Genomic DNA, 25,375 nt, shown 5'->3' on the forward strand with positions numbered 1-25,375 from the left:
GCAGAAGGTGGGAAAAGGTGCTGAGGGCTAACACCTACCTTTTCAATTCACTTTCTGCAACAGGGCTTCTGTGTTTATCAAACCTAGAGATATTTCTATTCCTCCCATAATCTACCATCTTTCAGGGCATAATTCTGAGCTTCCCTAGCACTGTGAATAAATGTGTTCTGGAAACTCAGTCTTTTAAAAAAATTCATGGGCACGACATGATCTTTCCAAATACAAGAAGGTCAGCATACAGAAGGCCTTTCTCGAGGGAGGCAATCCAAACCTCTGGGATTTTTACTGGAGTTACGGAGAGACAGTCTGTCTGTGCTGGAATTGATTACTGTCATTGCATGTCAGCTTCTTCTCACGACTCTGGAGTGGAAGGGAGGGAGAGGATCTCATTAAATAGATGCAGTGAAGAGTCTGGGGGCCAGGCAGCAAGTACCCCTAGCCTCAGGTCTCTCTCCTGCAGCCCTCAGAAGATTTGCAAAATTGATCCAGGGCCATTTGAATAGGGCATAATTGCTCTGAAAGGAATGTTTGCTTGCTCTTCAGTAATTGCCAGTATATCTTAAAATAAATTATGAGACTGTGATGAACCCATTCAAAGGTATTGAGCTTTTTCTTGGCCTATCCAAAAAACTGCTGGTGTTACTGGTATACAATATGTTCCTGGGTTGTTACAGCATGGTGTATGCAAAAGTGGGATTTTATCTTGAGACAGACCTAGTAGGTCTTTCTGGCTCATCTTCCCTGGTATAGAAATGTAAAAACCAGTACAAAAGGGTAATACTTCTAACAGTTAAAGCACTGACCACTTCAGTTAGTTTGCCAGTCAACAACCGATTTTCACATAAATGACTTAGACACACAGAAATACCTCATTTTGCTGTCATCGCCTTACATTTGCATTTTTCTCTGCAGCCCCTGGCTAAAAAGACTCATCTGAATAAAAGTTTGTGTATGTTGCCATCTTCTAATGATCTGTACATTTTTGTGTTTGACAGTGTATCAATTGCAACAAGAGGCACCACGTCCCAAGAGAATCATCTGTCCTCGGGAGGTCAGTTCTTTTGCTCTACCTTGTTATATCTGATGAATTGTCAGCAGCATATGATCACCAAAACATCTTTTGTACAGTCTGTGGGTGTTATTTGCTTTAACTTTTCTATGCCATTATTTCATATAATCATTTCCCTTAAGGTTGATTAATTAAAGCTGGATAATATTTGCTAATTAGGAATGGCAGCCTCATTCTACCACTAGAAGTACCTTCATTAGACAAGCACTTACTCATCATTGTTTAGTGTGCTTTTCTGTGTACTACCTAAAGTTTTGAGTTTCCTTTTCAAAATGAAGGTGCATTTTTCTTTCTGCATCTGCCTAATAACATCTGTGTGATATGTTTCAACATGATACACACAGCTTCAGTTTGTTGAATGCTTCCTGCCTAATACTATGTTCAAGTTAAAATACTGAAATGATAGCCAGAGAACTCTGTTCTCTCATGGAGACTTTGAAGATTATAGAATGTTTAGAAATCTGCAGGGCTGCAGGTTTGGCTGAGTCATCTTGTCCCCTTGTTTTCTTCTTCTGTATTTATTTCTCCATTTCTATTTGCTTTAGTATGTCAGTTCATCACCCTGCATGGCATTATAGTAAAAGAAAACATGTAGATGTCTCTGCTCAATGAAAAAAAAACTGAAATAGCTTTATCTCCTATAATGTCAGGGACAAATTTTGTGCAAACAGACATGCAATACTGGCAATAAAACTACTAAACAGGTGAAGTGATTGCAGAGGGTGTAAAAGATGACGTGCAGGAAAACAAAAACTGCGGCTCATCGGTGTGATGTTCAGCTCTACTCCTGGGCATCATCCTGACCTCTCCCCACACTGTGTGCCCATGAAAGCAGAGTCCTAGCACCTCTCAGACATTTACATACTGCCTCAAAACACTTCTGTGTGATGCAGGGGTTTTGTAGCAAGGCACAGGTACTTGCCTGGGTTAATGAGGAAAATCCATTGCAAACCCAGGAATTGAGTACAGTTTACATTGCAAACCCAGGAACTGAGTCCACCCACAGCCTTAACTAAAAGAGCTCTGCATTATTCTCTCAAGTGCCCTCTGCTAGTTGCAGGGCAGGGAGAGTAGGCTCTTGGCCTCAGTATGGAAGTCTTCAAGTCCTGTCAGTTTGGGATGGTCCCAAGACATACACACAGGATGCTAAGGACGAGCAAAACGCCAGAGTGGGTGAACCCTTGTGTCATCCTTTCTCCCTGTCAAAGACGAGGCTTGGGGAGAAGCGTATCCCTCTGGGACTTCAGGGCACATGTGCTGACAGGTTTCATCAAGACCTTCCTCTCTGAAATCCTCATGCAAACCAAAGACAGTTAGGCCTCTGTGGCTGGTATTCTTTAAAGAGGACAGTAAGGTTTTTACTGAATTAATATCACATAACAGATATCAAACTACTCATGGTATAGTTAAAAATAAAAGGTTTTTAAGGTAAAAAATTAAGGTAAACAATTCATTTTCTTCCAGCACAGCCTTAGAGGAGTTCCTTTCTTTTCTTTATGTAATAGTTTATCTATTTTACCTGTTTCATATTGAGACTATTTTGAGGAAGGACTTGTTTTTAGAAAAGCTGATTAATTAGCACTGAATGCTTAGAAAATCATGTCTACAATATGAGCTCATCTTTGTGGGAATACAAGTTAATCTGTAAAAGTCTATCCAAAATATATTATGTTAACTCAAATTTAAGCATTTTCTATTTTGCCTCCATGAGAGAACATTTGAATCAAGGTAAAATAGTCAAAGTAGTGTAGCAACTGTATTCTTGTTCTAGAAACAATGTTATCTACACAAGGGAAGAGAATGTGCAGCTGTGAGCTCCTTACCAATGTGCTGTATCTAACTTATTTCCTTGAACTCAAGACCATGTTATGTACAACTCAGGTTATCCTCTTTACCTGATGTTTAAAGACCATACATATTAAGTGCCTATTCAGATCGCCTCCAAAGATTTGCAGAAAGAAGCTAAGATCATATTAGTTAAATAAATACATAGTTGACAGAACAGGGCATAACAAAATAAGCAAAATATATCTGTTTCACTTAGTCTGGGTTTGGTTCTAACTAATGAACCATTTTCAGTTGCTCGCTTCATAGACTGCAGAGTCCTATTTTGAGTTGTTTGGGATTTTGTCTTAAGTTAGTTAAACAGCTGAAAATACAGAGACTTTGTTTAGGGGTTGGTATATAAAGCAATATGAATTCCCACAAATAAGATCTTTGGTTCTTGTTACTTGCATTTCGAATCTTTGTGTAGCTCAGCTGTATGTGTTCACAGCCTGATTGCCAGAAACACAGATTCTCTGACCCAAGAGCCAAAAATCCAGTGTGACACTGTTGATGTGCATTATTTTTGCACATAGTTGGGGAGGTGGGGCAGATGGGATGTCCTGATACCTAGAAGATGTCAACAAACACAAATATGTGGTTCATATTATCAGTTTATATTATGAAGTAGAACTACACAGTGGTTTTATAGAGCATCACAGATTATTTTAGAGAGGAAATTCAGGACTCTGTTCCTATGTCTCCTATTGCCTTTTTCCAAGCATGCAGTCTGTAAGGTGGGTGTTTTGGGGTTGTTTTTCGATTCTAGTTTGATTTCACTGTCATCTGATGATTTTACAGGTTTGCTTCAGTAAAGATGGTGTTTTAATACTGAGTTTTCCAGTTACATAGGAAGATCTCAAAATCTAATTTTGTGCTGTTTATTAATTAATAATAATTAATTGGAAATACAGTAGTTATTTAGTACACATTTAGTTAAATGATGGTTATCCAGTATCTGGAGAGAAAGTGTCAGCAGGATGTGTGGCTGATGGAAAAGATTTGTCTCTCCATGTGCATATCATAGGAAGTGGACTTTGCTGAGGGTGTTCCCATGTGTAATTTAGTATTCAAAATAATTCAAACAAATCTAAAAATTTGCAAATAATTTGAAATCCTTCATGCTTGTGGGAAGATGCCTTTCATAATTGGCAAATTCTGCACTGTGGAATGAAAGGAAAATGAAGCATCTGCTGCAAGCCAAATCTGTAACAACACATAAACAAGGATAGGTTGTTATTTTTTCTTTCACTATTTAGCATTTTCATCATTCCTCCATCTCTTCCATTGTCATCTTTCACATTCTTCACATCCATTTGCTCTTCCATTACTTCTCTGTTTCTCCATAGTCACAAGGGTTTCAGTCTCAGATCTCTGCAGTTCTACCATCTAATTTATGCAGATTTTTTGATAAACTACATTGTGGAGACAGAAATCACCTCTCCTGATATGTAAACCTCCAGACTAAAAGCTGGGACTGTAAATAAAACATGAACGTTTATATCTTTGTGTCTTTGAGCTTTGCTATCATGATTTGCCTTTTCTTATTTTGGTTGCATAAATATCTTGTCAGCAAAAGCAATGGGAATCATATTGAATGAACCATTCAGGCTTCAGGTATCCAAGGTCTTTTAATTAATCACCACTGGCAGCGGACCAGTGTGAATATCCTACCTTCCCAATAACACTGGATTGCTGCCAATATCCTCATTTGTAACCATATTCCTTCCAGCAGTGTTTTAATGATTTAGCTTTTAAATAGAAAAGGTTCCATTTAAAAGCGCTGTTCAGGTGGAGGGGTAGCTTTTAAATATTGAGTGGCGTAGTGATAGGCACCAAAGAATCCCATCCGTGTTCTGAGGAAGTCATATTATAAGGTGTCTTTTAGGATTTATTCTACAGAAATGCTTATGAAAAGATTACATTCTCAGAAAATAACTCAAGCTTTCAACTTCTTTGTTTTATTCAAAAGGAAACTGTCAAATGATTCTTAATTTTAAGAAGTAATTCAGGAGTAGATTATTCAAAGTTAAAATATATTTTTAAGAAATTGAGGCTTTAACAAAGTAAAAGAATTAAGGAAGGATGGTGACATTACTTCGGACTATTTTTGGTTAAAAAATAGGCACATTCAAAATTTTTTTCAAGGAGGGGATGAGTCTTACTCATGGGTTCTTGGGTTATTTGTGTAGAAATATTCATACCTGTGAATGGTATTCCCATTTTGTTCCAAGAAGTCCTTAATTGCTGATAGCAATTTTTGAGGCTGGTGAATTTGTCTGCATTAGACCTTCCACATTCCTAACGGTGCCTTGGCCAAGCCAGTGTCAGCAACACTGAGAAACTCATCTAAATTTCCCTAGTGTAGACAAAGCCTTAGAGCCCTAACTTATATTATTTGTAGAAAAATGTCAGCTAATTGCCTTCCTTGTCATTCTGAATTCCAAATAGGTTGTGTCAGAAGTGAGAGATTATTGTTTCTGCCTTTACAACATAAAAATTATGGTTTCTTGACTAAAAACAAATATGATTACAAAGGGAGACTGTTCTCTGAAAAAAAAAATCCCTTTTTCTTTTTGCTTAAGTCATTGTAAGGGATTAAAATAATGATGGCATATTAGAGTGTACTGCTGAGAGTCTTTAACTATCCAGAGGGTCAGGAACTGTTCTGACCCTCTGGGTATCCATTACCTAGATTTATCAAAACAAGTGTACAGATAGTGGCATCTCATGGAGCATAACTGTTGAAATTGTCACTAGCAGGTCTCTAAAGCTGTTGCCATCTTGTGCATTACCAGCTGCAAATATACAGGATTAATGAACTTCTCCAAAACTTCTCTCCAAAGTTTTTTCTGAAGCATGGGATTCAAGCTGAGAACAATGCAATTAGAAGAGTAACATTTAAACAACTGCAATATTAAAAACACTGGATACTTGTATCAGCCCTTCTTTCAGATACAACAATACTTTATATTTGCACATTAGGAAAAGTTTGTGATTAAGCAAGCTTGAGCAAGGTTGTTAAAATTCAGCTTTAGTAAGATATTTGAAGAGTTTATCTGAGTGGATAATAAGTATTTAATCCTTGCAATAAGTCTTCCATGAATTCTCTTATTCTGCTCACTTACTGACCTTTACAAGCTGAATATTTCCTCTTTGCCTCTGCCCTCATCTTTCTAAGAACAATTTCTATACTGTGGTAAAGTACGAGAGAGCTGTAATAGGGCATTGAAATTGGCCATAAAATTGGTGGTAAATAATGGGAGTAAATGGAAATTTTCATGGCACTTGTTCAAATTGCTCTACTGAAAAAGTCAGACACTGCCATGAGGTGTCTTTTACTGTCAGTCCTCAGAGCTTATCTGAGATAATTCAGAATATTATATTATCTTTCCCTTAGAAAGAAACCTCAGAACACACACAGTGACACACCAAGAGACCCCATTAGCCAGCAATTAAGTGAAAATGAGCAGAATAGTGCTGAAAACTGTTTGTGTTAATGAAAATGTTTGTACATATAAGACTTAATGGAGCCTATATTTTCAAATTCTTATAATATTGCTGATGTTTTAATTGTGTGTTTATAACCCTCTTTATGATAGAAACAAAGAGGACACAGCAGTAGTCCGTGGGCAAATGAAGCTAAAGAGCAATTTTGAATAAACATTGACAAAAGGAGGAAAGTTCTTCAGCTGACACCCATACCAAGGGAGTGGGAAGCCTGGCTGCACTGGTGGTGGCTGAGAATACTTGAAGGCCAGGAAGGGTGTTCAGTTTAACTGGTGTGGAGGGCCTGTGGGATGTCAAAATATATTGTATCCAGCATCCCTCTAAACTGGCTACCTGCAGGTATTTCTAAATAAATTTCTAAATAAAAATGTTATTTTTCTGTAGTATCTCCAGAGTGAACTTTGCCCCACAGAGTGCCTGTGGTTTGCCGCTAAAGGGAAAGAAAGAAGGGGGCTGGAATATTGCTTGCCCAAAATTCCCTTGTATTCGTCATATCAGAGAAATTTGCTGGTGCTTTTTTCTAAGGCATTTTAGTGACTGACAGGAAATCTCATCTCTCCTAGAGTTCATGAGCAGTCTCTCTCTGCTGCAGTAGTGAGGTGGTGGAGCACTCAGATGAAGCCACATCATTCTCATTTTAACAGTCCATTGACTACTGAACAGAGAAGAAATCTTCCTAATTATTCTGCAGGCATGATAGTAAATATTTCATCTAAGTAGTTACAGCTAAACAAAACTAGAAGAGGCTTATCTGTTTCACTTGACTTTCCTCAGTTTTGATTTACTAATGGTTTAGGTTATGATTTTCAAATTAGACTAGTGTTCATCTTCATCAGAGGCATACAGTATGAACCAGTCGGTGCGTTCATTGATCACTGTGAAATGGAAAAGCTAAAACCATCTTTTTGGAAGACATGATGGCAAGCTCTGACTTGTTTGATGAGCACAAACTGTAGGTAGCTGTCTTTATGGACTGATGAACGTGCTAATTATCCCTTCGGGTTTGCTTGAAATCTTTGCAAAGTTTCACGCTCCCTTCCATCACTCCTTGGAAGTGCGTGATGTGTGTGTCTGTGTTTGTGTTTTTTGCTATTCTCCTAGGTTTTTATTTCCTTTTACATATCCTTGTTACATATCACTCTTTTAAGCTGGTTCTTTTTATTTAGACATGGTGTTGAATATCAGAAGTTTTCAAGCCAAAATAAATGAAAGCCTCTTTCATATCTTGACCTAGATAAAGTTTATCAATAAGCCTACATGTAGGTGAAAAAGCTATGTGCTTGTACAGGTTTACATACCTGTTGCAATTCAGGCCAGTATTCCTTGTGCCTGTAGAAGGAGGTCTTGCTGTCTCTGCTCTCTGACTTTGTGTCTGGTATCTTTTTTTCAAGTTTCAAAATGAGGAACTGTCCTGGTTTAACCCCAAGCCCCTCAGCAGCTGCTGAGTCACTGCCCCACCAGTGGGATTGGGGAGGCAATCAGAATAATAATAAGTAGAAACCTCATGTATTCAGATAAAGACAGTTTAATAGGAAAAGCAGAAGCTGCACACACAAGCAAACCAAAACAAGGAATTAATTCATCAGTTCCCATGGGCAGGCAGCTGTTCAGCCTTCCTCAGGAGAGCAGGGCTCCATCAGGTGTAACAGCTACTTGGGAAGACAAAGAGCATCACCACAAATGTTCCCCCCTACCTCCTTCTTCTCCCCATTTTATCTACTGAGCATGATGTCACAGGGTCTGAATATCCCTTTCATCCCTTGGGGTCATTTGTCCAACTGTGTTTCCTCCCAGTTTCCCATGCACCCCAGCCCCTCACCAGCATGGCTGTACGAAAAGCAGAAAAAGCCTTGGCTCTGTTCAAGGCCTGCTCAACAATAGCAAAAATATCTCTGTATTATCAACTGTGTTTTCATCACAAATCCAAAACACAGCCTCATACCAGCCACTGTGAAGAAAATTAATTCTACCCCAGTCAAAACCAGGAACTCAGAGTATTGAGCAACAATGAATTTGCATTTCCTAATATGAATAAATATAGAAACTCTGCACATCTCTGTCTTCCTTCCTGTACTTCCTGTACATGTATGTATATAGCTAAAGACAAGAATGATCAAATCAATCAGTCACACACATCTTTTTGGAACTGTTCACTGTCATGGCAAGCATCATAGGAATGTTTTAGTGCTTCTCGCTTGTTACAGAAGGATCCAGAGCATTGGTGTGACTTACTGCGTTTATCTGCTGCTGCTGGGGATATTTTTCTTCCCATTTAAATGACTCAACAGATCATTCTTGAAAAAAGGAGCATAGTTTAAATGTCGTATTCAAATTTTTCATCCTGCATTCAGGGTAACATCAATATTCCTTTTACATTTAATGATGCCCTTACTGAGTGAATGGAAGCTGCACAACAAAATAGATGATTCCTGCTTTTGCTGTTGAAATTGTTTGAACCTGACCCTATGTTCCCTGACTGTTTAGCAGCAACCTTCTTGATTAAGATTTATTTAATGTTTTATTTTAGCTCAGGTTCAGGGGACCATTATTTTCTTTACTGCATGAGAAAATATTTGGATTTTCTTTTCCTATTCAGTCTTGATCTTTCCTTTTAGAGCTGAGTATATATAGAAATTTGTTATGGTTTAGTAGCAATAGACATGTCCATGTTGGGAGAGATTTTTGTTACCTTCTGGAGTTTATAGTGTTTTGTCTGGTGTATTGATTATTGGGTGCTGGTCAGCTTGTTCAAGGTCATAGAAAGGAAACAAACCTGAGTTAAAAATACCCTCAGAAAAGATGGCTTAAAGCAGCTCTTTTGAAAATTTGGTACAAGCAAGTAAGTAAACAAATGGTATAAATTATTTGAACGTAATTTGTCTTTAAAAATGGTAGAAATAACCTTGACTGAGAGGAAATCAACCTGCAGTAAGTGCTACAGTGGCAATCACATCTGCAGAGCTTCCTGTGTTTCTTTGCTATGTGTTATCCTTCTGCAAAAGAGTCATTATGCATTTTGCCTTCTCTGTAGGTTGCAGCATGCCATCAGAGCAGAGATGTGCAGCTTTGAACAGCAGTTAATAGAAACATTCTTTGTGCTCTTCACTCTTGTCTTATATTATTTTACATTCTTTCTAGTGGTGAAGAACACTCCTACCTTCTCCCTGGCACTGTAAAATTTTCCACAGAATTATTTTGTTGGAAGATACTAAACACAATTTGGCGCTTCGTTATGATGATGATGGATTTAAACTGGCTTCTGTTATTTAGTTAAGTGGTGACAAGTTTATCACTTGAAGGCTTGGCTTTCTCCTCCAGAACAGTTCTCTTGGTGCCTTGCCTTCTCCGTGCTTCCTTCTCTCCTGAGAGCCCCATAAGGGTGGGCAGAGTATTATCATTGTTTTATCTGTGATTTTTACAGCCTGTTCAAGTCTGCTGCTTGCTTCTCCCTATCTCCTGAGAACAGTCCAGGCAGAGGTGAGGAATAGGCTGGACTGTGCTCTTGGGGCCAGAAGAAACTCAAGATGTCATTCCTGGGTCAAGAAGATATGTTTGCATATCCATTTCTTAAAGCCTTGAAAAAGGCTTCATGAGGATTTCTTGACTGCCTCTGCTTATTTAGTTAGTGTTTAATTATTTTTAACATTTTTCTGTCTTCTTTTTAGCAGTTTAAGCCTATTTCTTCTCATCACATCTAGTCAACACAGAGACAACAAATTTATTTCCTCTCAAAAGCAGCCTTCTTTGTACCTTTCTGCAACAGCTCCTTTCTGCTTTCTGTTCTTTAGGCCAGTCTTTCTTCATGTCTTTTCACAGTTGCTAAATTCCTGCTCACTCTGTTTGTTTGCTCCAGACCTTCTTGAGATGTGGTGCCAAACCCACAGTTGGTTTTCCATCTACAGACTTTCTGAGTGGACGTCACAAGGAGAGGATTATTCTAAATGTCTTGTCAGCTGCATTCTTGGGTTCAGTATGACATTCTGAGTTTGGCAGTTTTTGCTACAGACAGCACCCAGTGATTCAAGTTCATTTATTGACCAGTAACAATAGCGGGATCATTTTCTCCAGAGATCTGTCTGGTCATTGGCCCTCTGGAGTTTTGAATGGATTTGACCTCTTGCTCCCAGCTGCTTTCCTGGAGGCACTGTAATTCCTTGCTCTCTCGTGGCTAAATGTGTATTCTTCAAGTGGCCATGACGCTGGTGTGTCTGTGGCTCTGTGACTGATAAAAGGAGATGCACACTTCCAAACCATTCGTGTCACCTTTCTCTCTGCACAGCTTCTAGCACATGGGCAGTGTGGGTGGAATGTGTTCCAGGGACTTGGGCATTTCTGGGTTCTTTCTGAGGAACACCTTTGCTCCTCCATCACCACACAATCACAGTACAGGAATATCCTCAGGAAGTTACACGTGACATTGACTGAAAACCTTAAGGGAGAAAACCATCTTTTCATTACGTAGGGGCACTGTAAGTTCCACAACTGGCCTGTCCTTGGCTGGGGACTAGAGATGTTGTGTTGCTGCTATTCCTACTGACAAAATTAGCAACAGACTTGGTGGTGTGAAACATTTTACAAAACCAAGAGTTGTTTCTCTTTAAAAATACTGATGCCAGAGAGCCTGATAAGGTAATAAAGAGAAAGATGGTTAAAAGGTAAAAGAAAAAAAGATAAATATTCCCCTTCCAAAAGAATGTTTTCTCAAATTGCTTAAGAATCATTGGTATGAAATAATTTCTTATTTGGAGAGAATTTTAGACATGCTAATTAATCTAAGTAGAATTTTTCCTTTAAAAATGTGGAGGCAAAAAAAAAAAAAAAAGGTTTAATAGGAGTAACAAAATACAGCATAGTTTTCCTTCATTCCATTTAATAGGGGCTTGCAATTTCCTTTAATCCATTTTGGTTGTTGATTGTAGGTATAAAGTTTGCAGTGGGCTTATGATAAATCTGCCAAAAGCTGAACAATACAGACAATAAACTCCTTTTCTTTACAGTCTGTTTTTTACTGGGCTTGTCTTGAAAGCTTCTCTTCCAACCCTTCTATTTCTCTTTATGTCAAACTGAGCTGAAAAACATATTTATATCCAGTCAACCAGAGTTACTGAAAAATAATTAGGATTGTTCCAAACAGAAAATATATCAGATTAAACTTCCTTTGGGAAAATGCCTCACTGCCTGCGCTGAGTAAACACACCAACATTATTAACTCATGGATCTTGTTTCCCTGTTCTTTCTGTATTTTGAAGAACAGAGAACCAGGTGCAGCTACCCACCTTATTGTTTCTTTCTGAAACAATATTTATATTCTCATCATGGAAGTATTAAGGCAGTGGCTGAAATGGGTCCACAGTACACAATGCTGTACTGTGCTGGCCCTTCTGACTTAGAGAATTGCTGTCCTGGGGGGATTTCTAAACTTTCATTCCAGCATTTCTAGATTTCAGCTCTGGCCACTGGATAAGGAAATATGTCTTGTGCAATGAAGCTGAAGAGAAATTAAATTTTTCTGAAATTAGGGTTATTTTATTTCTGTGATAGTACTTACGCAGAAAGAATTCTTCAGGGTATCTTGAACTCTTCAGTGCAGTGTGGCTCGGATGTCAGTGCTTGCAATGAAAAACTGTCACATTAGGGGATGCTCACCTCCTGCCTGCATCATTCCCAGTAGTTTTGTGATGAGTTGTCTTGCAGAGTGGTGTGGGATTTTAATACAATAATCTGTACATTAGTGGAAATATGTCATGCTAGGCCTAAACCACCCTGGCCAGAAGGGGAGTCACAAATCCCAGTGCATTGAAATTCAGTAAACTTTGAAATTATGTGAACATTATATATTGAATTAGCTCAGATAGCTAGTTCATTTTAAGAAGGCTTATTTTCTTCTCAGTGTTGACATCAAATCCAAGTACAACCTTGAAGGATATGCTGTAACATTGTAAAAAATTATGTAAAACTAGACTGTGAACAAGTAGGGGTTTTTTGAGGGGTGGGGAGAGGCCATCAGGTTTGGCAGGCTGGCAGTCAAGGCTGGAGTATGCAGAGTCTCTCAAACACGAGCTTCCAAAGGCTTTTGTAGAGTGCCAGCAGAGCTGTGCGGGGTTTCATTTCTCTTTGAGCATGCCTCAAGATTAGATGTCATTGAATGTTGCTGGCTTTGTAAGATTACTGGATTAGTAGTGATTTGGGTTGTTTCACCATACATCTTATTTCCTGATCAATATGACATGAGTTTTAAACAATTTTGGCATTCACTGGTGTTTCACAATTTATACAACTATGAGTTTCATTAATGATTTTCAGCATATTCTCTATGGCATCTGGAAGAACAGCCAGAAGTGCCTGCTCTGGAAGAACATTTTTAGTTTGAAATTGGTAATAATGCCTTTTTCCAAGCCAAAAAATTATCATCTGACTTTTTAATTGAAAGCTGCCACATACTTTTAGTGGAGAGGGGGGAAACCATGTAATTTATCTTCAGTATGGGGGAAGTAAAAGCAAGCTGTGATGCTCTTCAAGGCAAAATATGTTTTCACTAGTGTTTTCACTAGTGAAGAGCTGTAATTTGCTTTATGTGATTTTCCTCATTTTTGTGCTTTGTTTTTGTTTGTTAGCGTAAGGATCCATAAATTACTCCAATCCTCTGATCTCTCCCCTTGCTCCCTATCTAGGGAGTTATGCATTAGAGCCAACTGGTTGCCTAGGAAAGGTAGCTCTTTTTTCAGCAAGAAAATTGTGAGGACTGTACTGAAAGTGACCTAAGTGTTCTTCATGGGCATTATCTATGAAAAAAAAGCCCTAAGTGTGTGTGTTCTCAGAATAGGGCTGATTGTTCTGGGCTTCTACCACCAGGAAATAGTCACTTCCCTACCTGTGGATTTTCTGCTCTTTCTGCTGCTGAGAGTTCTTTCAGGTGGATCTGCTTGACTTTGTGTGTGCAAGCCCATTTATAACAGGAGAGGGAAAGCTAATCCCAACTGAATTTCAGTCACCTTTGCCTTCTGGAATATATAGCATTTCCCTTGAAGTTTTTACAGAGTCTGCAGTCGGCACAAAACAGACCTACTGGCTCCTTTGATATTTTTAAGCCTCTGCTTCATCAATTGTGCAGGCTTTTGGTTTATTTCCAAGTTCAGTCCAACATTCTGGTTTTGATGTAGAGACCCTGATGTTATTTTTGATCTTTAATCTTGCTTTTACTTTGTTTCCGTGTGTTTGTTCCTAGTCATAAATTTGGTTAGGACAGAAATTATTATTTTAGGGCAAAGGTTGCAGTAAGCACAAGAGGGGATTTTTAGATTCTGAGGCACCAGGATGGTCTGACAGATCAGGAGCTTCATTTCAGGGAATACTACAGTATCTTTCCTGCCTAAAGCCAAATACTGAAATTGTGGTGATTTTAGATATGTGAATGTTAAAAGATGTTTTGGAGTGAAGGTTTCTGTTCTATGAAATAGGAGGAAGAAGAGAGAAGTAGAGAGACTTTGTGTGGATTCTCAGTAAAGCAAATCTTTTAGCTCATGAGCAGCAGGGAAAGAGGAAATTACATTATCCAGGGTGGTTCAGTCAATTGCTAGTCAAATGATGAAAATTTCACAGAAAAGTTTGTATTTTTGCATAAATAGTGTGAGAAGGATGAAAAAAATGCACCTCTTTGTTCAAGGAGTTATTCCCAGATTGCTTTTATACTTCGTATATATAGTGTTACATATATATATATATATATATATATATATATATATACACACATATATATATATATACACATATATATATATATATAAATATATATATATATATGGGGGAACCTGTGCTTAAAGCTAATTTCGAAGGTGGTCCAAGTAACTCTTTCATTTTTCTGAGTCAGATTGAAAGTGTTGGGGTTTGTTCTGTATATAAATGCAATCAAGGTAAATCAGTATTTTTAAATAGAAGCAGATTCTGACTACTAAATGAAACTCATGCTTTACTTCTTTTGTCTAAGTGTGTTGTTTGGCAATTTTCAGTGTACCGAGTAGCCTTTGTTTCCAAGAAAGAGAAGATTGCATGTGGTGGTCTTACGTAACCCAGCTTCTGATACCCAATTTTTAATTGAGTTGCCAGCTAAATCTATGCTTTCAAGGGTTATTAAGGTCTATAAGGATGACAGAAAGGCTGCACAGTTCCAAGATAATAAAGTCATATAGTGCTGTTGAAGATGAACGTATGAACAACCTCCTTTCAGAGATGTCTTTTCTTGATACTATTTTTTTACTTAAAAATAGAAAGCTAAATTGAATTAATGCACTTTCTTCTTCAAGTTCCCGTATATGCACATAGAAACACAGCACCTGCACTTGGCAATTCCTTTGATTTTGCTCTCTCTTCAGTTCTGTGTATTCTTTTCTCTCTTATTCCTGCCCCTCAGAACTCAGAAATGTTTGTATCAAGGTATTGTTCCTGGGTAGGAGTTCCAAGGGTATGATACTGCTATTGTTAATGCCGTGCTAGAAAAGAAATACTGAGCTGGGAAAGAAGCACAGTAAGGACTTGATTGAACTCCCATAGGGCTTCCATTGAAGATTCTCATTATCTTGTACAGACTTTTGTTCATCTTGTGCTGTGTTGTAGCCCTAGTGACTGCAGGGTAGAAAGTCAGCTGCTTCTCTTCAGTGCTTGGCATGTACAATCAAAAATGTGACAGTTACGCATTTGCTATTCAGAAAAAAAAAAAAAAAAAAAAAAAAAAAAAAAAAAAAAAAAAAAATAAAAAAAAAAACTTTTNNAAAAAAAAAAAAAAAAAAAAAGAGAAAAAAAAGAAAAAAATTAAAAAGAAAACCTTTGCCAATTTAAAGTTTTTATGAGCGAAATAATAAGAATTCATGAAAACAAGAACAAGAGCACTTGTTTCCAGTTAGAGAAATTGAGGGAAAATCACTAAATGGGTTTTATACTAAGGAATGAAACAGTCTTGAAACCGTTTTTCATACACGTGTTAGCTTGTATGAAGCAGTCATTCCACCGGTTCTCCATCTTCATGGAGATATACAGAGCTCAGATAATCTTCCTCAATAATTTGGACACTTTATGTGCATCTCGGAGGAAGTTCTGTCTCTCTTACTGCTGAAAGCACAGCCTGAAGCTGCAGCCCGGTGAGATGACACTATTGGCATGCTCTGCAGCTGGCGAAGGAGCGGCTCTTCCTGTCGAGGCTGGGATGCGGGTGGGTTAATGATGCCTGGGCGTTAATGAGCTCCGGCCGGGCCGCGCTAATTGGGGAACCCCGGGAGCGCCAAGGCTGGGCGGGCAGCGCCCCCTGCCGGCCGCAGGAGCCGCGGGACAGGAATGGCACCGGGAGCGATGGCACCGGGAATGGCGGCGCCGAGAATGACACCGGGAGCGGCACCAGGAATGGCACCGGCATGGCACTGGAAATGGCACCGGGAATGATGGCACTGGGAATGGCACCAGAATGGCACCGGGAATGATGGCACTGGGAATGGCACCAGGAACGGTGCCAGGAATGATGGCACTGGGAATGGCACTGGGAATGGCACCGGGAGCGGCACTGGGAATGATGGCACCGGGAATGGCACCAGGAATGATGGCACTGGGAATGGCACCAGGAATGGCACCAGGAATGATGGCACCGGGAATGGCACTGGGAATGGCACCAGGAGTGATGGCACTGGGAATGGCACCGGGAGCCGCACTGGGAATGATGGCACCGGGAATGGCACCGGAATGGCACCGGGAATGGCACCGGGAATGATGGCACTGGGAATGGCACCAGGAACGGTGCCAGGAATGATGGCACTGGGAATGGCACTGGGAATGGCACCGGGAGCGGCACTGGGAATGATGGCACCGGGAGGAATGGCACTTGGAGTTGGGACTCCCAGTACCACCCCTGCCCAGAGCTCCTGGGTGACAACCTGGCACTCCTGAGATTTGGTTCAAAGATCTCTGAAATGATTGGCAGTCTTCCCAGCTACTTCCAGTGTGCTTTGGATCAGGCTCACAAAAGCTTGAGATTTCACGGAATTTAGGACTAGGTCTAAATGCATAAAACCCTGGTTTTTCCAAGGATTTAAAATATTTTGTTTTGCGTCAGTTGCCACATAAAGGCAAAAAATGTATATAAGGGGTATATAAATGTCTATATGATATATAGTATATATACATTATGCATATGTAATAGAAATAAAGGCTATGCAAATGTATACAAAAGGTATATAACAAAAATGCATTATCAATACTAGATTGGCAAAACTGCAGTAAAATATTCTTTGTCTGTTTGGTCAGATTTCAGACAATTATATGTAATTCTATTTTTTGACTACTGATATATGTTTTCCTTTCCAAAAATATATCAATAAAACCACCTCTTCTGTTTTCATTTTTCTGTTCTTCTGTGTAGTCATGTTCCAGTCACAGTTTTTGAGTCTTCAGAACATTGCAGTTTAGATGGGTCCTTATTAATCAAGAGTAATTTATTTTTATGTAGCTTATTTAGAATTATAGTTTTAATACTTTTTTTCTTTCTTTCAAAATTTAGGTGGAGAACAGACCAAAGTATTATGGAAGAGAGTAAGTGTTTTTTAATTGTCCGTTTGGTATATCCAAAAGTTGTTACTCTAGAACTAAAAAAAAAGGCACAATGGTCTAATAAAATATTTTATTTTATCTTTAACTGGGAGCCAAATACAGTGAAAGCCTAATAATATAGATGTGTTACAATCCATTGCTGCTGGTCACAATCCTTGGATTATGCTGTGGTTTGAGCCTGCATGTTTGTTTTACTTCTCTCAGGAGCATTTTGAGCAAAAAATGTCTGAGGTGTTCCTTCCCTTTATCTTAGTTGTTGTTTAAACCTGCTAGTGCTTCTGCACTGGCCTGGGAAGTGAAGAAGCTTATCTCTCTCACTGCCTTTTTGTGTGTGTTCCTATGCTTTCACCATGCTACTGAGCTGTGGAAGTAGTGTATTCTACTGCTTGTGTAACTGCTGTTCTCCCTGCTAAAGTTACAAGGTCCAAAATACCCAAAGAGGCGTATTTTTCTTTGAAGGAAAATACCAAACCACCAGAGTGTAATTCCTTTGGGCTCAGCACTCTTTTTGCCAGTAAACAACTAGGAAGGGGCTGTGCTGTGCACTACCATGGAGATCTAGGCAGGTGTAAGGGATAGGCACAGCCGCTGCAGCAGCCACCCAGCCTTGGCATTTGGCCTTTGCTGGAGTAATATGCTGAGACCCCAGCCCTTATCACTAGCTGAATTCCTTAGATCCCGTGTTCTATTTTTCATTCCATCCCAGACACACCATATATGTTCAATGATCCTTTTCTACCACCAAAAACCTCAAGAACCAATAGTTTTGCCCCTAATTGCTGAAGTTTCATTTTTAAATATTACCTTTGCTAATGAGGAATGCAGATCTAGCCACTAGAGTAGAACAGAGCTGAAGACAGCAGCTAGTTGAGTTACACATCACACTTCCTACGGCAGGACTTGTAAAACCATTGCTGCAGTCTCTTATCCAGGAACGTGCCTGGGTTTGTGGGGCAGCAGGGCTGACAGGAACTGTAAGATGTCATTTTGGTGAACCTGTCCAGGCAAGATCACCCTAGTTATTGTCATTCAGAAAGGAGATTTCAGAAGTACTGAGATAGTCCTATAAAAGCAGCTGAGTCAGTACTCAGAAGTACTTGGAAAGAGAAACAGCAATTTCTAGGGAAAGAAACTGAAAAAGCCACCATTACATTTGTGTACAAACCTGTGATGTGGCTGCACTTTAGGTAGTGCACATGTTTCTGTGCACTGTCCCTCTCTACTCCTCCATCCTTGTCTCGAAAGTTATGGGAGAAGAGAAAGGTGCTGCGAGGGGCTGCAATGGTGGAGTGAGGGGATGCAGCTCCTGCCAGGGGAAGTCACCCCAGTGGTGCCCAAGAAGGGGACATGCACAGTGCCTTTTTCAAGTTCATTGCCAGAGGCAGCTGCAGAGGCCAAAAGCACCAAGATCTAAAAGGGTTTACAAGTGAGATTCTCAAATACATGAAGGGTAAGGTCACAAGTGATCAGGCATGATTGTGTCTAAAGCAGTGATGGATAGACAGGGATGAGAAGTGAAAGAAATATGTCACTGCTTCCTGCACCCTTTCTGTAAGCATTTCTTGTCGGCTGCTGTCAGAAGCAGGCAGTAGTTCAGGGGATCTTGTGCCACATACTTTTCATGCTCTTATAAAAATGTACTAAAAATATCCGTAAGAAAGCCCAAATTGCCAAGTGCTTACCACTCATGGTTAAAGAAATTTCACAGGTGCCCCAAGTATCACATCCAGGTGATTTCTTAAATTGATCACAGATATTGATCACTGTATTTTGTGGGGAATACCTTATGCTTATTATTTTTGACTAAAATTATGAATTGCCTTGAGTTTACCAGATAGAATCATGTTTCAGTTATGTCATTTAGAGGATGTTTGTCTCCCACCTGTACAGAGAGAGAAGATGAATCAATTCACATTACCTTTACCATGAAGTCACACTGGAAATGTCATCTAAACCTAATATTTTCAACATGTATTAGTTGTGAAAAGACAACGTAAAGAGAACGGAACAATTGCATTTACATCCAATGTGTTTTTCTTCTCTTTCACTACCAAGCCAGAGGCAGTGTTAGGAATGTGCCACTTCATATGTATTGTCAGAAAAGAGAAAATGCTGAAGGCCAGTACACTTTAGTGCCTTTTTTTAGACAGCAGCAAAAATAGAAACTTTCAAAACCTCTGAAGAGACCCTCAGAGACTTATCAGCTAGCAAAATGTGCGTAGGAGTTAAGACTCAAACTGCTGTCAAGACTGAATTTGTACTTATGGAGAGATCACTGCTAAATATTGGTTTTCATAAGGGTAATTGTGCATCCTAGGCCCTCTTTCTTTCTTAAAATAGCAATGACAAAAGAATCAGAGAAGTATTGCTTTTTTCCAGCACTGAATGAGGAGCTCCTTGACATGAAGAAAACAATGTTTTTCTTAAGACTTCTCTGTACCTTCTTCTACTTTAATATATGCAGAATAGAATTTTGAATAATTGTTTCCATTTTTGCCTCTGTTTTCCTTACAAATTTGAGGAAGCAATATAATATTAAAATGAAGCAAATTGGTTATCAGAAGACCTATGATTTTAATTATACTTAAATATTTATGTATATAAATACCTACCTTTAAATAACTACATATTAAAATGCAATAATTAATTTTTTTTAAATGCCTTTTTGCCTAGTTTTCAATTCTGTTGTAAGACCACCAGAAAGGAAACAAGGAGGAGAGGCATAGACTGGTAAAAGAGAAAAGTTGTGAAAAAACCGGGCATTTACAGAAAATAATCTTTGGGTGCAGCTGAGTTTATCCTGACTGAAAGTGCATTTCCAGTGTAATTTTTGTGTCTGTGCTGAACTTGTCCAGGCCGGGTGACCATCCTGCTCCTTGGATGCTACCCTGATGGCTTAGACCACAGTGCTCAAGAGTGCTGAAGTTTTCAAATGTTTTGTGGGGTGGAGAAGGGAGTTTTTCTGGTTGGATTATTCTGTAAGTCACTGAACTATCTCCCCTTAGGTTTCACGGGATCATTTCTCGGGAGCAAGCAGATGAAATACTCGCTGGTGTAGAAGGAGCCTATATTCTTAGAGAAAGCCAGCGGCAACCCGGCTGCTACACCCTTGCTCTCAGGTAAATGCTGCTTTAATAGTTCCAGTGTAAGTGTGCTTAATGGAGGGGATTATATTGGTCCCTTTTTGAGTGAAGTCTGTCTCCACTGTTACCTAATACACTGTGTGACACCAGGGTGCTTTAGCACCCTCTTCTCAGCAGTTTGACCACCACGGTACTGCAGCAACCCAGTCTCTCCTTCAGCACCTGGCTAGGAAGTCCTTTTTCAAAAGCAGTGCCCATTTTCCCATTATTTTTTTATGTTAAGAGTTAAGTTTTGTAAAGATGGATCTTCCCCTTCAAGACTCTATTAAAGATGTCAGTGAATACAGAATAGGAATGCATCCCAATAGAAGACACAGCCGAGTTGTCCTTGGAGCTCAGTGTTGTGTACAAACATCAACAACTACCTCTAATAATAACCCCAAATACAGCTGGAAAATCATGACATCCAGAAGCTGAAGACTGGCAGTTTTCTTCCCCAGTAGGAGCTCAAGTTTTTTGTAGGAATGCGTTGTGAATCATGGGATGCTGCTGCTCAAAGAAGTAGGAGTCTGCTATTCAAATGAACGAAAGATGCAGGGGGAACCCAAGCTCCAAACTCACTGCCCTCACAGGTGCCTTTCCTGACTTAGCTGTGTCATTCAAAACCTGCCCACTCAGGTCTTAAAGACACTGTGTATTAGCAAGAGGAGCAAGAGGACAAGGTATTCAGTTGGGTTTTGATGAAACAAACTCCTTGGCAATATTTTGCAATTTTTATAGCATTATTACTCCTGTGAGATTATACACAAACTACAAGTCTGCATTTTTACCCTTCTGCTAGTAAGACATGAAGAAAAATCCTTTGAGGAGTTAGCCCAAGTAGCTGTGATACAGTGATGAAATCATGCTTAGAATTTGTATTGCTGTGCAGATGGTAAAGCTGGAAAAGCTGGTGAGTCATGCCAACTAAAAAGTGGTGTAAATTAAAACCAATTTGTGTCAGCTGAAAAAGAACAAACACAGTTTTTTAGGGTTTTGGAGGAGATTTCAAAATGAAGAATAAAAAAAAAATAAAGGATAAGAATTATGGCAAGATGCCTATTGTTTTGATGAATCAACATGTTTTCTAAATCCATCTGGGTAATTATTTGTAGAAGCAAAAACTGAACTTGATTATAAATTGGGATTTTATATGAAAAATCTGGGTGAAAAATAAAAGGATTAAACCATGCGATTTGAAGTCCCAACAAAATTTGCAGACATGCAGTTTTGATGCAATGCAAGGACCATTTAACACAATAGTGTGTCTTTGAATGCTTTAATCAATTATGGGATTCCAACATCAGTGTCACAAACTGAATGTGCTACTACAGCACTTGGATTATTAAAACACTTAAAAAATCCCAATAGATTACACCTGCTATTAATAGGGCTTTAATTTTCCCACATTACTTTGGATATTTAATTTGGCCCTGAATTAGGAGCTTGGTCTCCCTGGCTTCCTGACAAAGCCTGATTCAGACCCTTTGATTATTTGGTAGATGTCCATCTCTTCATTGACTGTAAATATGCCGATATGTGGTTAAGCACCTGCTTTCTGCACCTCAAAATTGCTTCATGATGGAAGAGCCTGCAGCACAGTTTGAATTCTCTCTTTCTTCTCTCCCTCTGTATTTTTCTGGTGTTTGCAGATTTGGTAACCAGACATTAAACTACAGGTTGTTCTATGATGGGAAGCACTTCGTTGGGGAGAAGAGATTTGAATCAATCCATGATCTGGTTACAGATGGCTTGATAACACTGTACATAGAAACAAAGGCTTCTGAGTATATTTCCAAAATGACAACAAACCCCATATATGAGCACATTGGATATGCCACTTTGCTTAGAGAAAAAGTGTCCCGGAGGCTGAGCAGAACAAAAAATGAATCAAGAAAAGCAAGTGTAACGAGTGAAGAAAACACTCCAGTTGAAAAGGTAAGTATTCAGTTTAAATTTTTCGTAATTAATACCAGTCTTTCTATGAAACCTGAGAAGAATAAGTTTTGTCAGAGGACCTGTTTCTATCTTCCTGTACTTTAATAAGTATTGCTATCCCATTGCAAAGTTAATATGACCTTGGGTCCCAACTAATATTTGACTGGAGCTTATGATAAAAACTTTCTAATAAGTACCAAATGTAAATGTTTTCACTATGTAAATATAGGGGTATATATGATTTACCTTAGGAGCTGCATCTAAATTGGTCACAGATTATATTTGTCCATGTATATACTAAAGCATTTTCCACAGTGGGGTTATGAATCTGGTTCCCACCGACCCTTCACCACAGCTCAAGTTTGTTATCTTTCTGTACGTGGTTCAAAGCTCCTCTTCTCTGACAAGCCTTCGGTGGATGGGTCTCAAATTGGGATATTGTCTGTTTTCTTTCCTTCTCATGGATCTGAAGTTGGGATGTTGTCTGTTTGCCTCCATTTCTTCTCTCTCTTCTCATTTGAAGTGGGCTTTGCTTGATCTTCTTCTCTTACGCACTCGTATCCCAAAGCGTTGTATGGACTAGGACTTAACATGATGATAAACTGAGAATTTTGTGCAGCTAGCAGCCATCTGAAGATGTAAAATTAGAAATTATTTTACATATGAGAAACAGCCTTGTAAGCAGTGACATGTGGATATTTTCATTTCCCAGGTGGTATGGCAGCAAGAGCTGTCAAACAAAACTTTGGTTTTGGGTCTGGTCCTTGAGCTGAATTGACTTACTGACATTTGTTAAGCATACTTCTCAGAGTGACTGTTGATTTTAGTGTTCAGTGTGCTGGCCAGCTAGTTGGGGAACTAGAGCCAGTTTTTATTTGGAAAGCAGGGAGTGAATTTCCTGTCATATAGTCATGGCGAGTATGAAAGAGATCAGCTTTTTTATATGTATCCTCGTGTCTCTAGGGCATTTCTAGCAGGATCATCTGTTGGGTTCACATATCTGCATTGGCTGATTATTTACTGGTTTTGATTTCTCAGTAATAATAATTGCTTGGGTGACTGACCTGACATGGAAACCTATTCATCCTCTATAACAAATCAATTCCATTGACAATGACATTTTTTAACGAAGGCGTAATGATGCAGGGAAGGCCTTTGGAGAAGGGCACAACAAGTCCACCACTGACATTTTATTTAAAAATAAATCCACTGGTGATGGTAGTTTTTGGTTCAGTTGAATGGTGGTGTAATACCCAAGAGGAGTAGATGCCATTGAGACTTCCAATGCTCGTTCAGTTGATTCCTGTGATTGGACACTGGGTGATTTTGAATGTCGTAACAGGCATAAAAAAGGAAATTTTTACTTTATTTGAGGAACAATAAGAAGTAGACATAGTGCACTGTGACAGATTTTTTAGTGTAGGTGTTTCTGTGTAAGTAAGGGAATGATCCAGAGGGTGTTCTGTAACTGGGTCATTACTGGGATGATTATAAATATTATTGCATTCACGTAGTGTAATAAAGCAATCATGGAAATTGAAAACCATGCTACATTCTCTAGGAAATCAGAAAAATAGGATCTCTACAAGAAAAAATACAGTTTCAAAATTGTGTTTAGTTTTACTTACAGTTTTTGCAGTTGAGGAGCAAGACTTCTGTTATTCTCAAAGTGTTCTCAAAGTCTTCAGAGGGGTTTGCTCGAGTACCAAATATTCCATAACAGATTATGTTTTCTGTTGTGCTCATAGTTGGATGCCATCCTTCAGGTTGGGCAGCTTTAAGTAGGCATTGCAAAAACCCTTTTAGACCAACAGAAGGCAAACCATCTCTGAAGGGACCCCTGGCCTCTCTCCTTCACCACTACCTTTTTACTGACGTATGGCTTTGTGCAGCTACACAATAGGTGACACTAGCAAACAACCCCAGATTAAAACTGACTCAGCCAGGAGAAAAAAAATAAGTGAATTTTCTGCCACGTCTGCTGCCTGATCCACTTCATATGAATAGAAATGCAGCACAAGACTCCTCCCTGATAACAGCTTAAAAAACTATTCTATTGGCTTAATGTGAGAGAAGTGCTGCATTCTTAGTTCCCAGTACCTGTGCTTAAAAATGTTTGGAGTTGATGTAATGCACTGGCAATAGTGAAAACACACCTCTGGACCTCATTAATGATTGTGTTAGGTCCTCTTTTGTATTGCTGCTGAATGAAATTTAAGTGTTGAGAGGATTATTTGTCTCTGAGGTGGCTCTAATGTAAAAGGCAGGTCCTTGGCCTACAAGGACTTGTGCTCATCTAGATTTCTGTACGTGCAGGCAGGAGCAGCCTGCAAGGCTGGGCTCTGTGGCTGTGCTGTCATGTAAAAATAGCTGCCTTCAGCTAAGCAACTACACTGTTGGCAACCCTCTCTGCCTTCCTCCCACAGAGGGGAAAAGCAGAAGGAGGAATAGCAGCTGTTTCTAACATATTTTACTTGCCAGGAGGAGTAGGAGAAATCACAGCTATAAGAGGAGTGGGGCTAAATAGGCAAGGGGATCTGCTCATGCTGAAGACCTGGTGTAGCAGCTGAAGCCTTGATATTGATGATTAGGAATCCCAGTGGGCTTCTCTACCAATACTGGTAGTTTTCCATCATCTCATGCAAATCTGTGTGGAAAAAAAAAAGGATTACATCAACTAAAATATTAGCAACTGAAAAAAAAAATAGCTCACAAAAATCTGTATGATGGAGCCTACCATGGCTGCTTTTGGTTCAAATGCTCCTGGGGGAAGCCATGAGAGGTTTGGTAGCAGAGACACAGTGGTCATCTTCTATTTTGTTACTCACAGTAGCCTCAGGTAAAGTATGGACTGGGCTTTGGAATAAACTGGTGAATTATCAAGCGTTTTTCAGTACTAACAAATGGGGATAAAACAGGATAAAAATAATTTCATGTTTGTTTTTATATAAACTTTAGAAGTCCTCTAAAATAGAAGAATATTATGGGAAAGTGATAGTTCAGTGAGAGTTCTATCAGACGTTTTGCTTGAGGCTGATCTGTCTTGTACAGCATTTTAAACAGAGGCTGTGATTTGCCCACAAATCGCAACCTTCACCTACTTCAGTAACTCCAGTAAATTTCAGAACCCTAGAAATAAGATAATGAATATTCATTATGACATTTTTCTGCAAAGTAAATTCTTTGCTGATTGTGTGAAAAATCATTCATGGTTTTTTCCTCTGGCCAGCTGAACAGGAAAAATGTTAAAAAATAATATCATTGGGGTGGTTTTTTTGAAAATGCTGACTTGAGTGTTTTGAATGATCCAGAAATGATGGGGGGA

The 25,375-nt window shown here is 39.1% G+C and overlaps 1 protein-coding gene across 1 annotated transcript in view; it reads left to right on the forward strand.

Moving 5' to 3' along the window:
• The window catches only part of CHN2 (chimerin 2), a 160,665-nt gene that overhangs the window by 72,371 nt on the left and 62,919 nt on the right, over positions 1-25,375 (forward strand). The window contains exons 3-6 of the mRNA XM_041466701.1: positions 996-1,051; positions 16,941-16,972; positions 19,996-20,109; positions 21,765-22,050. Coding sequence (XP_041322635.1) covers positions 996-1,051; positions 16,941-16,972; positions 19,996-20,109; positions 21,765-22,050 — 488 coding nt within the window. The remainder of the gene's footprint in view (positions 1-995; positions 1,052-16,940; positions 16,973-19,995; positions 20,110-21,764; positions 22,051-25,375) is intronic.

The sequence above is a fragment of the Pyrgilauda ruficollis genome, unplaced genomic scaffold, assembly GCF_017590135.1.
Source record: "Pyrgilauda ruficollis isolate IOZ18807 unplaced genomic scaffold, ASM1759013v1 scaffold2, whole genome shotgun sequence".
In the NCBI taxonomy this organism is placed as follows: Eukaryota; Metazoa; Chordata; class Aves; order Passeriformes; family Passeridae; genus Pyrgilauda; species Pyrgilauda ruficollis.